Source organism: Ruditapes philippinarum, unplaced genomic scaffold, assembly GCF_026571515.1.
Source record: "Ruditapes philippinarum isolate M1 unplaced genomic scaffold, ASM2657151v2 ctg6286_1_1_1_1, whole genome shotgun sequence".
In the NCBI taxonomy this organism is placed as follows: Eukaryota; Metazoa; Mollusca; class Bivalvia; order Venerida; family Veneridae; genus Ruditapes; species Ruditapes philippinarum.
In genome coordinates, this window is record NW_026859708.1 from 39,618 (window position 1) to 53,020 (window position 13,403).

Consider the following 13,403-nt stretch of genomic DNA (forward strand, 5'->3'; position numbering starts at 1 on the left):
GAAATATTTTTGATTTATAATATATATGTATGTAAAAATGAGATTTAAGTTTTTAACTATTCATATAAGCAGTGATTAAAAAATTAAAGTATGTTTCAATAAATTGCCATATTTCAGAACAATGACAATGGTGTGAAGCTAAAGGATATGATCGTAGAACAAGGACTGGTGAAAATGGCGTTAGATTACATACTAGCACATGCGCCGGAAGTCAAAACTCTTTTAGCGTAAGTAACCATAAGATCTTGAAATGAATAAATTCTTTGATTTGATTAATGGAGCAAGTTCCAAGATGGAAAGAAGAATGCTGATATTTGTATGTTAATGTTCTTTGTTTCATTTTTAAAGGAAGATTTAATGCATAAAGAAAGAAACTAGTCTTTGTGACTTAAAAACTAGGGCCCTAAAAATGAAATGTAGGACTTGATTTTTTTGTAAAGTATTTGACCATGTGGTCTTCTACCTTATATGCCATCCGAGCATATAAAGGGATGGCTTTTCTATCCAAAAGTACAACTAGTCATATAGGTGTTTTTTCTCAAATAGGAACAAGAGGATACGATTGTTGTTGTGACTTGTATCCAACAAAATAACATTAAAAGAGATTAGCTAGGCTTTTTATACGCCCGTTTGAAAAACGGGACGTATTATGGGAACGCCCCTGGCGGGCGGGCAGGTGGGCGGGCGGACGGCGTCCAATTTTGTCCGGAGCATATCTCCTACATGTATGGAGGGATTTTAATGAAACTTCATAGAAATGTTCACCACTATGAGAGGCAGTGTCGCGCACATGAACAAGGACTCTAGGTCAAAGGTCAAGGTCACACTTAGAGCTCATTGAAAAATGCTTGTCCGGAGCAAAACTTCCACATGTATAGAGGGATTTCAATATTACTTGGCACAAATGTTCACCATTGTAAAGCGAAGTGTCACGCGCAAGATTCAGGTCCTTGTGGCCAAGGTCAAGGTCACTATTAGAGGTCAAAGTTCAGATAAAAATATGAAGATGTGTATATGGACCATTTAGTCATCATTTATTGAGGGATTGTAACACAAATGGTCATTATCAAGACTATGGCTGTGATACATATAATTTAGGTCAATTTATACAAGGTCAAGGTCACTAAAGATGATGAAATATCCAGATTTTGTCCGGAGCATATCTCCTACACGCATGGAGGGATTTTAATGAAATTTCATAGAAATGTTCACCATTATGAGAAGCCATGTCACGCACATGAACTAGGTCTCTAGGTCAAAGGTCAAGGTCACACTTAGAGCTCATTGAAAAACGCTTGTCCGGAGCAAAACTTCCACATGCATAGAGGGATTTCAATATAACTTGGCACAAATGTTCACCATTGTGAGGCGGAGTGTCAAAATTCAGGTCCCTGCAGCCAAGGTCAAGGTCACACATAGAGGTCAAAGTTTAGATAAAAATATGAAGATGTGTATAGGGACGATTTAATCATCATTTATTGAGGGATTGTAACACAAATGGTCATTATCATGACTACGGCTGTGTACTTTAGGTCAATATATGCAAGGTCAAGGTCACTAAAGATGGTGAAATATCCAGATTTTGTCTGGAGCATATCTCCTACATGTATGGAAGAATTTTTATAATACTTTATGGAAATGTTCACCACCATGATCTGTATTGCTCCATGCATGATCCAGGTCTCCAGGTCAAAGGTCAAGGTCACACTTAGAGCTCATTGAAAAACGCTTGTCCGGAGCAAAACTTCTACATTCATAGGGGGATTTCAATATAACTTGGCACAAATGTTCACCATTGTGAGGCTGAGTGTCGCACGCAAAATTCAGATCCCTGCAACAAAAGTCAAGGTTACACATAGAGGTCAAAGTTCAGATAAAAATTTGAAGATGTGTATATGGACCATTTAGTCATCATTTATTGATGGATTGTAGCACAAATGGTAACTATCATGACTACAGGTGTGACACATTTAATTTATGTTAATATTTGCAAGGTCAAGGTCACTGGAGATGATTAAATATCCAGATGTTGTCCGGAGCATATTTTCTACATGCATGGAGGAATTTTAATGTTACTTTATAGAATTGTTCACCACCATGAGACGTAGTGCCCTGCACATGAACCAAGTCTCTAGGTCAAAGGTGAAGGTCACAGTTAGAGCTCATAGAAAAACGCTTGTCTGGAGCAAAACTTCTACATGCATAGAGGGATTTCAATATAATTTGGCACAAATGTTCATCATTGTGAGGCTGAGTGCCGTGCATAAAATTCAGGTCCCTGCGACCAAGGTCAAGGTCACACATCCTGTGCATATCTTCCCTACTGATTTGTTTTAAGGTTCATTTAACAACACAGTGCCAAGAATAAAAACTTGCTTGCTAGATAACACTTATCCATAATGCCCCCATCTCCATCTAAAGCTTTCGTAAACGGGCGTATTTTGTGACTATGGCACCCTTGTTATGACAATGTGATATTTAACAGTTGTATGATACTATCGTATGGTTGGTGGAACCTTAGAGAGTGCACATGGCAATCAAAGCAATACCTAATATCACCAAATCATAGAGCCAAGCCAGCTTGCACATCCAGGTTCTCTATATCATAGCTTAGTTAAAGTATATGGATGCTCTTCTTTAAACAACTCAAAATTTCTTTTATTATCATTTTTGTAGTACTGACTCTGATATATGGAAAGATTTTCTTACGAAGCCATCATTGAGCTATATTTTGAGACTGATGACTGGAATATGTGACGGTCATGAACCTACACAGGTATGTAGTAACTTCTATAACAATTTATAGATCTTTTACTGTTATTTTAGTTTTTAAAGAGTCATATTACTGTCTTTATACATATATGACTAATACACTTTTTAGTCTGGCAGGTATATTAAAATCATGTCTGCCCCATGTGGTTTAGGGGATGTCTTCAGTGGTTGAAGGGATGCCTCTACAGGTTGAGGCAATAGAATTGCAGCCACCCTTTTAACCTTACATGATCATAAGAGGCGACTAAATAGGTTCAAATATAAGTGAGTCTTTGCATCACATTGCTCCAGCAGATGTTTTTTTAACCCCACAGTGTTGCTTGAAGTTTTTAACACTTAAGTTTAGCCAAAATCATTTTTCCTGTTTCTTGGCCATATAACCTCAACTGTGTTGGTATGCCGTAAAACTAAAAATGATGAATGTTTTTTTTTGGATTTAAAGAGGGACAAGTCTTTTTAAGATATTTAGCATGTAAAGGGTTAACTCAATTCAATTATAGATAGAAAAAAATCTGTAGAGAAAAATATGTGTATGTTTCCATCATTACTACAAACTTGAATAATTATACATATTTTTATTAACACTATACTATATTTTCAGTTGGAGTTGGGCAATCACCTGATACCAATTCTACACAAGTTAGAACAGGTCTCTTCTGATAAGCATATTGGGACACTGGCGGAAAACTTCATGGAAGCTTTAAGAAAAAATCCCACAGTGGCTGCCAAAGTAAGTTTTGTTTATTACACAGAAAACTTATTTCACTCAAAAATAAGTTGGGAACTTGCTTAAGTGATCTGTTCTACATGAAATCACAGGATTAATGGAGCACCTGTTGTATGAAGGCATGTAATTGACAGGTGGTCCCTCTGCGCTGATATGTTAATTTTTTTTGTTGGCTAATTCTAAAGTGTCAATATTTTCACATCTACCACCATCTCAGTATCAGAAATTAGGTCTGTATAATTTAGTTTTGATCTGTTGAATGATATAAATAAATTGGTTTTTGAATTGTTTAACTTTAAAATTTGTTTCTACAAGTAAAAAAGCATGCATTTTTGTCTTAGTTCATATATATACTAAAGAAGTGACCTCATTAGTATTCTATTTTTCTTAGATTGAAGAGGTACGTCAACAAACTAAGACAGAGAAGAAGAGACTTGCCATGGCTGTTAGGAAGAAACATCTTGGTGCCCTTGGTATGACTGTAAGTATGCATGTATATATTCAAAAAATTAATGTAGAAAACTTCTTAAATATAGTGGGAAGGGCAAACTCTGTAATGTTGTTAAAATTTAAGGTCAGACCCTTTTGCTTTTTATGAACAACTACAGCATCCATGCAAATGCTATTACTATACTGTAAAATTATATGGTAATGATTTGTCATATGTGCATGTGACATTATCTTTTTTGTTTATAATGAAAAAAGCAGTAAAAAATGATTAAACTAGAAATGAAAAAAGACTCAAGAGAGGGGTGCCCTAGTTGCTTAGGTATTGACCTCTTGACTTTATAAAGAATTTGAGTAAAAATTACACTTTAACACTTACCAAAGAAAAAAACACAAATAACACAAAAAATGTTTCATTACTATTTGAGGTTTTACATTAAACTGATTGCATAATCTCCTGATAAATAAAGATTGCTTCAAAAGTTTTGTTCGCTATTGACAGGCTGTTCCATTATTATATATATTTTTCAGACAAATGCCAAAGGTCAGGTGACAGTCAAGGCATCTGTGTTGAAACAGATTGAAGATATAAAAGAAGAGACAGGACTAACTTGTTGTATATGTAGAGAGGGGTATAGATACCAGCCACAAAAGGTACCTGTCAAATTATCACATTACATTTGCAGTTTATAGACATTGTAGTGATTTTTTGATAGTTTAACAGTTAAAATGTTTGTGTCAATTTGTCAGAAAAATCTGGAAAGGGGAGATAACTCATGAGAAGTGACAATAATAATGAATATTGAATAGATTAGCAGACTTAATTTGATTAAGTCTGTTCATGACAGTAAAATGAAAGGTGCAACATTCTTCACGCTCCCTAGCACGTATGCTGTAATCCTTTTCAAATTTGTTATAGGTTATAATGTGGCAAATTAAATTCGTATAACATGAGCTGATTATTGTTAACATTCTTAAGGAATTCTAAAGGACAAATTTTTGTGCACAATTTGGAGAGAAAAAAACTTATTCTTTATGTGCTATTATTTTGAGAATACTACCTCAGCTTGATTTTTATAGTCACTGCAAATCATTCGAACGTGAAAATATATAAGTATATGGTTTCACTAATGTTACTTAAGTGGGTAGTGTAAGGCTTTAGATTAGTAATGCTGTGGAGGTAAAAATTTTAAAATATTAAAAATGTATTTTTTGTTTTCTCCAGGTTTTAGCGATTTATACATTTACCAAAAGAGCCAATCTGGATGACTTTGAGAATAAACAACGTAAAACTTTAGGTTACTCGACTGTGTCTCACTTCAATGTTATACATGTAGACTGTCACACGGCAGCTGTCAGGTAAGAAATCTAGAGAGAAAAAAAAGGGCGATCCCTCGGTAGCGATGAAATTAAAATTAATTTGAAAATTGCAGGCTTGATTTTGTAGAGTCTGTTCATGAGAGATTATGATAAGTGCAAGATCTCCATACCCCAGAGCATCAGCTAATTTAGTTAATACTCAACATACTTTAATTAATTTACAGAACGTCATTGTTTCTACTCAGGTGCCCGTCTTTGCCTGAAATAGTGCACGAAAGGGCACCTGAGGTCTTCCTCCACCAGTAAAGCTGGAATGTCGCCATATGTCCTATAATGTGTCGGTGTGATGTAAAACCCAATTTAACTAACAAACAAACTCCTGGGTACCAGTAACGATATACAATGTAGCAATACTGAAATGAGGTCAAATGTGGTGTATGAATTTATTTTCTGCTGCAAAGACTCTGTATACAACTTGTAATGGTATGTATGAGTGGAAATTTTTGCAATCCATGTGATGTGGTTAAATGAGAACAATGTTTAAAGTGTATACATTTTGACATTGGAATTACCAGTACAAGGGACCATTCTAGGTCAAAGCAGACCAAAAACACTACAAGAAATGTGAGGACTTTTGGGTAAAAAATTATGATTAGAGAATCATTGTGATTATTTTGACATTTTCATAATGGGTTATTAACTAGGTAGGTAATTTATAGTATTATGCTTTCTTGTTTTCAGACATGCTCGTGGTAGAGAAGAGTGGGAAAGTGCAGCCTTACAGAATGCCAACACCAAGTGTAATGGTTTGTTACCACTATGGGGTCCCCAAGTACAGGAGTCCGCTTTCGCTACATGTCTCGCAAGGTAAAATAAAAATGTTTTTACTTTTTTACAACAATTTGAATAATTCAGTTAGATAAATCTAAACAGATGAAAATCTATGATTTGTCAAGAGGCAGCTTGAATTTTGGGAAAAAATACACATTTTTCATAAAAAAAATTTCCTGTGGATGCCTTCTGTAAGAAACTCTATACAGTCAATGCATTATGACAGAATTACTAACTACAGCATACATATATAACTATATGTCCTTTTGTTTTTCAAAATAGGTATGGCTTAACCCATCAAACTGTTGAATATCTTAATTGAACTTGTCTGCCTTCCATTTTTGGAGCTGTTTGTTATCAATTTTAGGGATATCAAGTTAAGAATTTGAAATTGGTCACCTGGAAGTCTAGATCTTGGTTATACCACAGAGATGTGTAGGCTGGCTTGGCTCTATACTGGTTGCAAATGCTAATTGCTTTCATTTCCAGCTGGAAAGGCTTCAGTTACTCTTATAGGTGATAAAAGTTTCAAACATTCTCATTATTTCAGGCACAATACTTATCTACAAGAATGTACAGGTGTTAGGGATCCTAGTTACCCATTCAACATACATGACCTGAAGTCGTTGTTACTGAAGTTTGCCGAGGAGAAAACATTTAGTGATGATAGTGGTGGTGGTGGACGTCAGAGTAACATGCATCTGATACCCTACATCATGCATATGTCACTTTATGTCATTAACACGTAAGTAATTTATTCACATAATTGAGCCGCATCATGACAAAACCAACATAATGGGTTTGCGACCAGAATGGATCTAGACCAGCTTGCGCATCTGCACAGTCTGATCAGGATCCATGCTGTTCGCTTACAAAGCCTATAGCAAGTAGAGAAACTGATAGCAACAGCATGGATCTTGATCAGACTGCGCGAATGCGCATGCTGGTTGCAAATGCACTATGTTGGTTTTGTCATGACGCGGCTCATATAGTAACTTTTCATACATGTATTGCTCTTTGTTATGAACTTGTAAGATTGTTTTCAACATTTCAACATCAAGGATATGTCACTTTAGTGTATGAACAGGTAAGTTTGTTTTTTAAAATAACTACATAATGCACATGTCACTCTGTGTCATTAACGTGTAAGTTGGTTTTCTCTATATAATCTACTTAACTACAGCATACATATACATGTGTAACTTTATATCCTTAATATTTGATAGGCTGCCTTCATGTGACTTAATTATTAAACTGAGGGGCGGAGAAACTGGTAACTACTTGTTGGGTATTGAAGAAAGCTGGTTAGAGATTTGATAAAAAATTTGTTAAAAAATAATCAAATAACTTTATAAATCATTTTGGTATAGTATAACTATGGAAGGCAAGTGAATTACCTGGAATTATGTTGGATATATTTAATATTTTGAGTATTTATGGCATCATTTTGTATTTATTGTATGTTTAGGACAAGATCTGGTAGTAGAGAGGATAAAAATTTGAACAATTTCCTCGAGTCAGCTAGAGACAAGTGGCTTGAGAATTGTTTTGAGGTAAGTGTTTTATTGATATAATAGGATGTATTGATATTTCGTTTCAGAAAAACCAAAAAAAAATGAATATTGTAACAATTCAGATAGAGTTTAGATACACTTTTGACATGATAATGTATTTTCATGTGACACAGCTATCCAGCCAGCTTATTGAAAAGTCATGGTTCTACTCAGGTGCCTGAAATAATGGATGGAGGGCAAATTTTTTGAGATTTCTCGCCAGAAAAAGGGAAAAATGTCAATATATAAAATCAGTTCAGTGGTTTAAAAAAACAAAAAAGAAAAAAAGAAAAAATTCTCATGTTTTTTGATTTCTTTTTTAGAATATTTTCATTTTTGGTTAAAGAAAAATTCAATTAAAAAAATTTAAAGGTTAAATAAGAATTTTTAATTTTTATTTAATATACCTTTTGTTATCATCCAGACGGGAGCCCAATGAAACTGGTGTGTAGTGCCACTCACCTTTTTCACCAGAAAAAAAGGAACCATTCGTGTCAAAACCTGGAACGTCTTTTGGTGAGCCCATGTTTTAGGAGTACTGCACCATTGGGAAAAGCGTGAGTTGTATTTGATTTTTCACTTTCTTTTTAAATTTTTGAAAAAGTTTCATTTTTAAAAGTGCTTTTGTCTTAACCCAAATTATTTTTTTTTTGACTTTTTCAAAGGACCATAGGGCATTCCCACTCCTCAAGGCATCAATGTTTTGTATGCAACTTTATATACCATTAACCACTAAAATTATTGGCTTTAAACTCTGGTCACAAGTATGCTTCAGAGTCACTGGACAAGAACCGTAACTCTAACATGAACCTTTAATGGAATTTTTTCCCATTGTGAACTTAAAAACAAACTGCAATTCAATTGAATGTGCTTACCATCTGAAAGGTCATATAACAATGATTCTTTTCTATCTTTGACTGGCAACCTGTCATTATTTACAGTTGTTGTTGTTTCAAATCCTAACAACCATCTTTTAACATGAATATACAGCACTTTATTTACTAACTTGTAAGACTGATGTAATTTTCACACTAAAATAGCAGTTTGGAATGACCATCTATAAATTGTTATGAGAGTATTATCTTATAAACCCGTATAGTTGACATTTCTAGTAAATATATATTGTAATGTAATTTGCTAACATATTAAACATCTGTTGTTTTTTTTTACAGGTTGACAGATAAAACCATGAAAGAGTATTCTGTTTACAAACCCTACCTGATCTTTCTTTGGCTTTGATTGATGGTTTATACCAGTAATATCTTCAAGGTTTAAATTCATTAATTTTTAACCTGGTGATTATGGGTTTGAAGCCCTTAGGTAGGCCCACCAATTCCCACACCATTTTCCTTGTTATGGCACCTTATACTTTCCTGTGTTGGTCTAAGAAGTGGACTTTTACCATATATACTCACTAATAAGACTTTTTTTTTCCCCTTCAACATAGAATGTTATACTATACATGTACATCCCGTTGTCTTATAAGTGGTCATTAAGGTCTATAAGTAGTGGTATTGGGTTATTAAAAGTCCATTTGTATGAAAATAGGACCCAGTCTTATAAGAGGCAAATGTAGTAGGTCTATTTATAGGAAGCAAATGCCTTCATTACAGTCTTGACATCTGAATGAACAATAATTAATGGAACACTTTAAATATGCAGATCAAAATGAAACTGCTACCTTTATGCATCTTAGTTTTTAAAGTGAACATAAAAATAATTTTTCCATTACTGCTGATTCTGAAATCATGTGGGATAAAAAGTCGGTCACTTGCAGAAATTTTGGTAATTTTTGGTTAGTTACCCGGGAAAGACAGTTAGTTAGTCTGACTGTCAAAATATGACAAAAAATGAAATTGAGCCGTGCCATGACAAAACCAACATAATGGGTTTGCGACCAGCATGGATCCCGACCAGCCTGATCAGGATCCATGCTGTTTGCTTACCAACCCTATTACAAGTAAAGAAACTGATAGCCTCCGTGGTCAAGAGGTTAGAGTCGATGACTTCTAATCCAGTTAACTCTCTTGCATGGGTTTGATCCCTGGGAGATGCTTTGGTAGTTTAGCACGGAGGAAGGTAGTCTAGTACTGGTGTAACTCTCTAGGAATGATGGTTAGGAAACTACCCGCCTTTATGACTGAAATACTGTTAGGAAAAGGCGTAAAACGAAACAAACAAAAAGCATGGATCCTGATCAGACTGCGCGGATGCGCAGGCTGGTCTGGATCCATGCTAGTCGCAAACCCATTATGTTGGTTTTGTCATGGCACAGCTCAATTGGTGTAAAAACCTGACATATAGACAAATAAATATAATTTAAAGTGAAAAATATTCTTGTCTCGTTCCATTTTCAGAAAAGGTGACAATTAAAAGATGAGACTGGACAAGGAAGTTTGGCGGATTACATTCGTAACAATGACAAGGTTCATTGATTGAAGTCATGTTGATAAACTCCTGGCGGCATACCAGGATGAGGACTGTTACCATTGTGAGTCTATTGGGCCGAGTTTGCAGACGTCATGGGTGAAGTTCAATTCTTTCCATTAGATATTTAAAAAAAACATTAAACAGAATAAAATGTATTAACGTTTAAGAGACTTGTTGGGGTGAAGGGTGCAGATTCGGAAAAAACTTATTTTCACGAAATTCTTTAGTTTAAATTTTTTTTCTCAAGTTTGAATTTTTATCAATTACTTCGACTTATCTGAAGGCATTGCAGCACCCTTAGGGCTATTTGACTTATTATGTTTTCCCAATATTTTTGAAACCATTTCTTAAAGGGTTTTTTTGATTTTTTAAGAATTTAATTTAATAAATTTTTTAATTTTCATTTCAGGGAACTTCTTTTGAAGATATTTCCTGATCAAGATAAGATAAATTTGTGACAGGGCTTTCTACAGTCCTTACCATAAAAATTTTTCACCGGGATAGTGCCCTTAAAACAAAAGTTTGCCAAACCACACTTTTGGACAATCAAGTGTTTCTTTTGAGCTTTGAACTTTATTTTTTCAAGTGGAATACAAAATGTATTTTTAACAGTTAACTAGTGACATTTTATGTTTTTGCTGGACTTTTAGAGTTAAATTAGGATATTTTTCCTATTCCTTTTAACTTAACCATATTTGAATTTCAGTGTTTCAATAACAAATTTTGAACATTATAGTGTTATTATGATAATCTTTTGAAATTTACTAACTTGGTTGAACAGTTCTGGCATTAATTTGTTTTACAAGCTTTCCCTTTACTTCATTACGTTTTTTAAGTCTTATTGGATTTTCATGGCTTTCAATATATGTAAGTTTTATTCAATCAATTTTTTTGGTGATATTGAAAATCTCTGTAATAGCCAAAATGAAATTTTAGAAATTTTTAAAATCATATTTAAGGAAAAAAAAGGTTAGGCTTAAAAATTCTTATATTTTTGTTGGTTACCATTTTTAATGGGATATTTTACATATTTTTTTCTGGCTACTTTTTTAAATAATTCTTGGTTTAACAGATTGTATATGTTGAAACTCTGACACCCTTTACATTTCCATGGTATTTGGGAATTAGTCACCCCAGGATTTTGCTTGCCATTCTGTGAAAATGGTTTAAATTAAAGCAGCATACCTCCAAAAATTCTATGTGCTTTAAATTTTATGAAAATTTTGGGGAAAGGATTTCAAATAAAGTAAACCATATTATTTAATGGTGTAACACAAACAATGATATAAGCAGGTTGAATGTCCCTTTCCATCCACTAAAATGGCTATGATATGTCAAAATGGCATTACCAAGTGAATAACAAGTCTTACTACTAGTAATCTAAGGATTGCTGGCCAAGTGGGTTCAAACCTATCAAAGACAAGCTTTTTATTCCATAAAATTTTGCACTCATTGCTTAGAACTGGTTGGTTCAAAGAACAAGTTTTAGTGCTTGTATCTAGAAGCATATAGCTTTGTGCCAATTAACCTAAAATAAATTCTGTATAACTTGTTTTTACGAATTTGCTGGAATATCATTACATGGACTTTTATTACATGAACTTTGAAACTTGTACTTTGTTACATGCACTTTGAAACTTGTACTTTTTTACATGCACTTTGTTAATAACAACAAACAAACTTTGGGATAAAAATAAAATACTAGGGTATGTCACACTTTGCACAAAACCTGTTAATTGTGTTTGAACTTTCAATGTTTATGCATATTTGTTAAAGGAAAAGACAATGCAAAAATGAGAAAATAATATAGAAGTACATGTCTACATGAAGGCGTGTACTATAAATTGTAAGTTTGCAAATTTTTCATGTTAAAAAGAATGATATATTTAAATGCTTTATAACAAAATGTAAATCACTAAATCACCATTTTCTTCAAAGCATTAGGCACAGCCATATTTGTTTATTGGCCACATTGAAATTTACTTTTGTCTGATTTAAGGAATATTGTTTTTTCATCTGGAGGTGTGCTGCTTTAGAATGTCTTAAGTCTTGATACTTTTGTAGCCATTAATGTGTGACTTAGATTTCATTAATGTTGTAGCAGTTCTGTAATTAAAGTTACCATACCCCATAATATATACTCTTGTAAATCAATGTCTGCAAAAACAAAACGTATTACAGCTTTGAATTTTATGAGGACAAAAAGTGATTTTTTGCTAAGGAAATGAAATTTCTAATGGAAATGTTTGTTTGATTTTTTCTCTTTAAAAAATAAATTTTAATATCTCCCCGCTTACAATGTGTTGTTTTATTTTATAAGAAAATGTTTGGATGCTATAACAAACTAGTCCTAAAGGGAAATAACTTGTTTTTAATAAGATAGGGTTAGATTACTTCTCTTCTTGTGCTGTCTTTAACAGTTGGTCATAAGGGCAATAACTTTTGTATTTATTTCATACATGTACATTGTGTTTGATAAGTAAGTTACTTCCCTTCTTACATAATCTTGTAGTTTTCATAAAGGGCAATAACTTTGGGGTCTTTTTTAAATAAGGAAGGATGGGTTCCTTCCCTTATGTTATCTTTAATTTGCATATAATTGAGCAAAATGTTATCACTTTGCATCCCTGAGTACTACTTTTAAGCGAAAAAAGGTTATTTATACACATTGTTTAATCACAGAGCTATATTGAAATAAACATATAAGTCTAGTTAAATCGATGCCTAAGAATTTGGAGATCTTGTCTGGAGTGGAATTAATCAGTTCGGACATACTTGACACAGGGTGGGTCATTTTACTGAAGTTTCGAACTGTAAATTGTAACAGATAGGCAATATCGTATAAACTACTAGTATGATGTAGTCCGCTAAATATTGCATTCTGTCATTGCTGTATTGTACGGATTATCATAAAAGCCTATACATACCCTGTCTATGTACATGTTTCTGATTTCATGAGGTCTACCCCACATTTCATGTATACTGGTGCATCTGGATAATTTTTGAGCTAAATGATTTTTACTTTAAGAAAGCGCAATAAAAGCAATTATTAAGAAAATATAGAGGAGAGAAAAGACTGGAAAAGAATACGTTTTTGAAGTTCCTGTGATAAATACATGGTGAATTTAGTACATTTAATAGCCTCTGTCCATTTAAAACATTCAGGAATTTATATTATATGCATAGCCAGTGTATATTCACGGTTATAGAACTTGTACGCAAATGAAGAAATCGGTGCGCAATTGTGATTTAAAAAAAAACATACACATAAAAAAACAACTTAATATTAAAATCTTTGAAATTTTGCCAATATATTAAATGGG

The 13,403-nt window shown here is 33.5% G+C and overlaps 1 protein-coding gene across 1 annotated transcript in view; it reads left to right on the forward strand.

Annotated features, from left to right (window-relative positions):
* Positions 1–7,650, forward strand: part of LOC132757578 (E3 ubiquitin-protein ligase UBR4-like) — a gene marked incomplete at both ends in the record, with an annotated part of 47,221 nt that extends 39,571 nt beyond the window's left edge. The window contains 9 exon segments of the mRNA XM_060748894.1: positions 118–227; positions 2,677–2,776; positions 3,374–3,502; positions 3,891–3,980; positions 4,478–4,600; positions 5,172–5,305; positions 6,008–6,133; positions 6,648–6,842; positions 7,566–7,650. Coding sequence (XP_060604877.1) covers positions 118–227; positions 2,677–2,776; positions 3,374–3,502; positions 3,891–3,980; positions 4,478–4,600; positions 5,172–5,305; positions 6,008–6,133; positions 6,648–6,842; positions 7,566–7,650 — 1,092 coding nt within the window.
* Between the last annotated feature and the right edge of the window lie 5,753 nt (positions 7,651–13,403).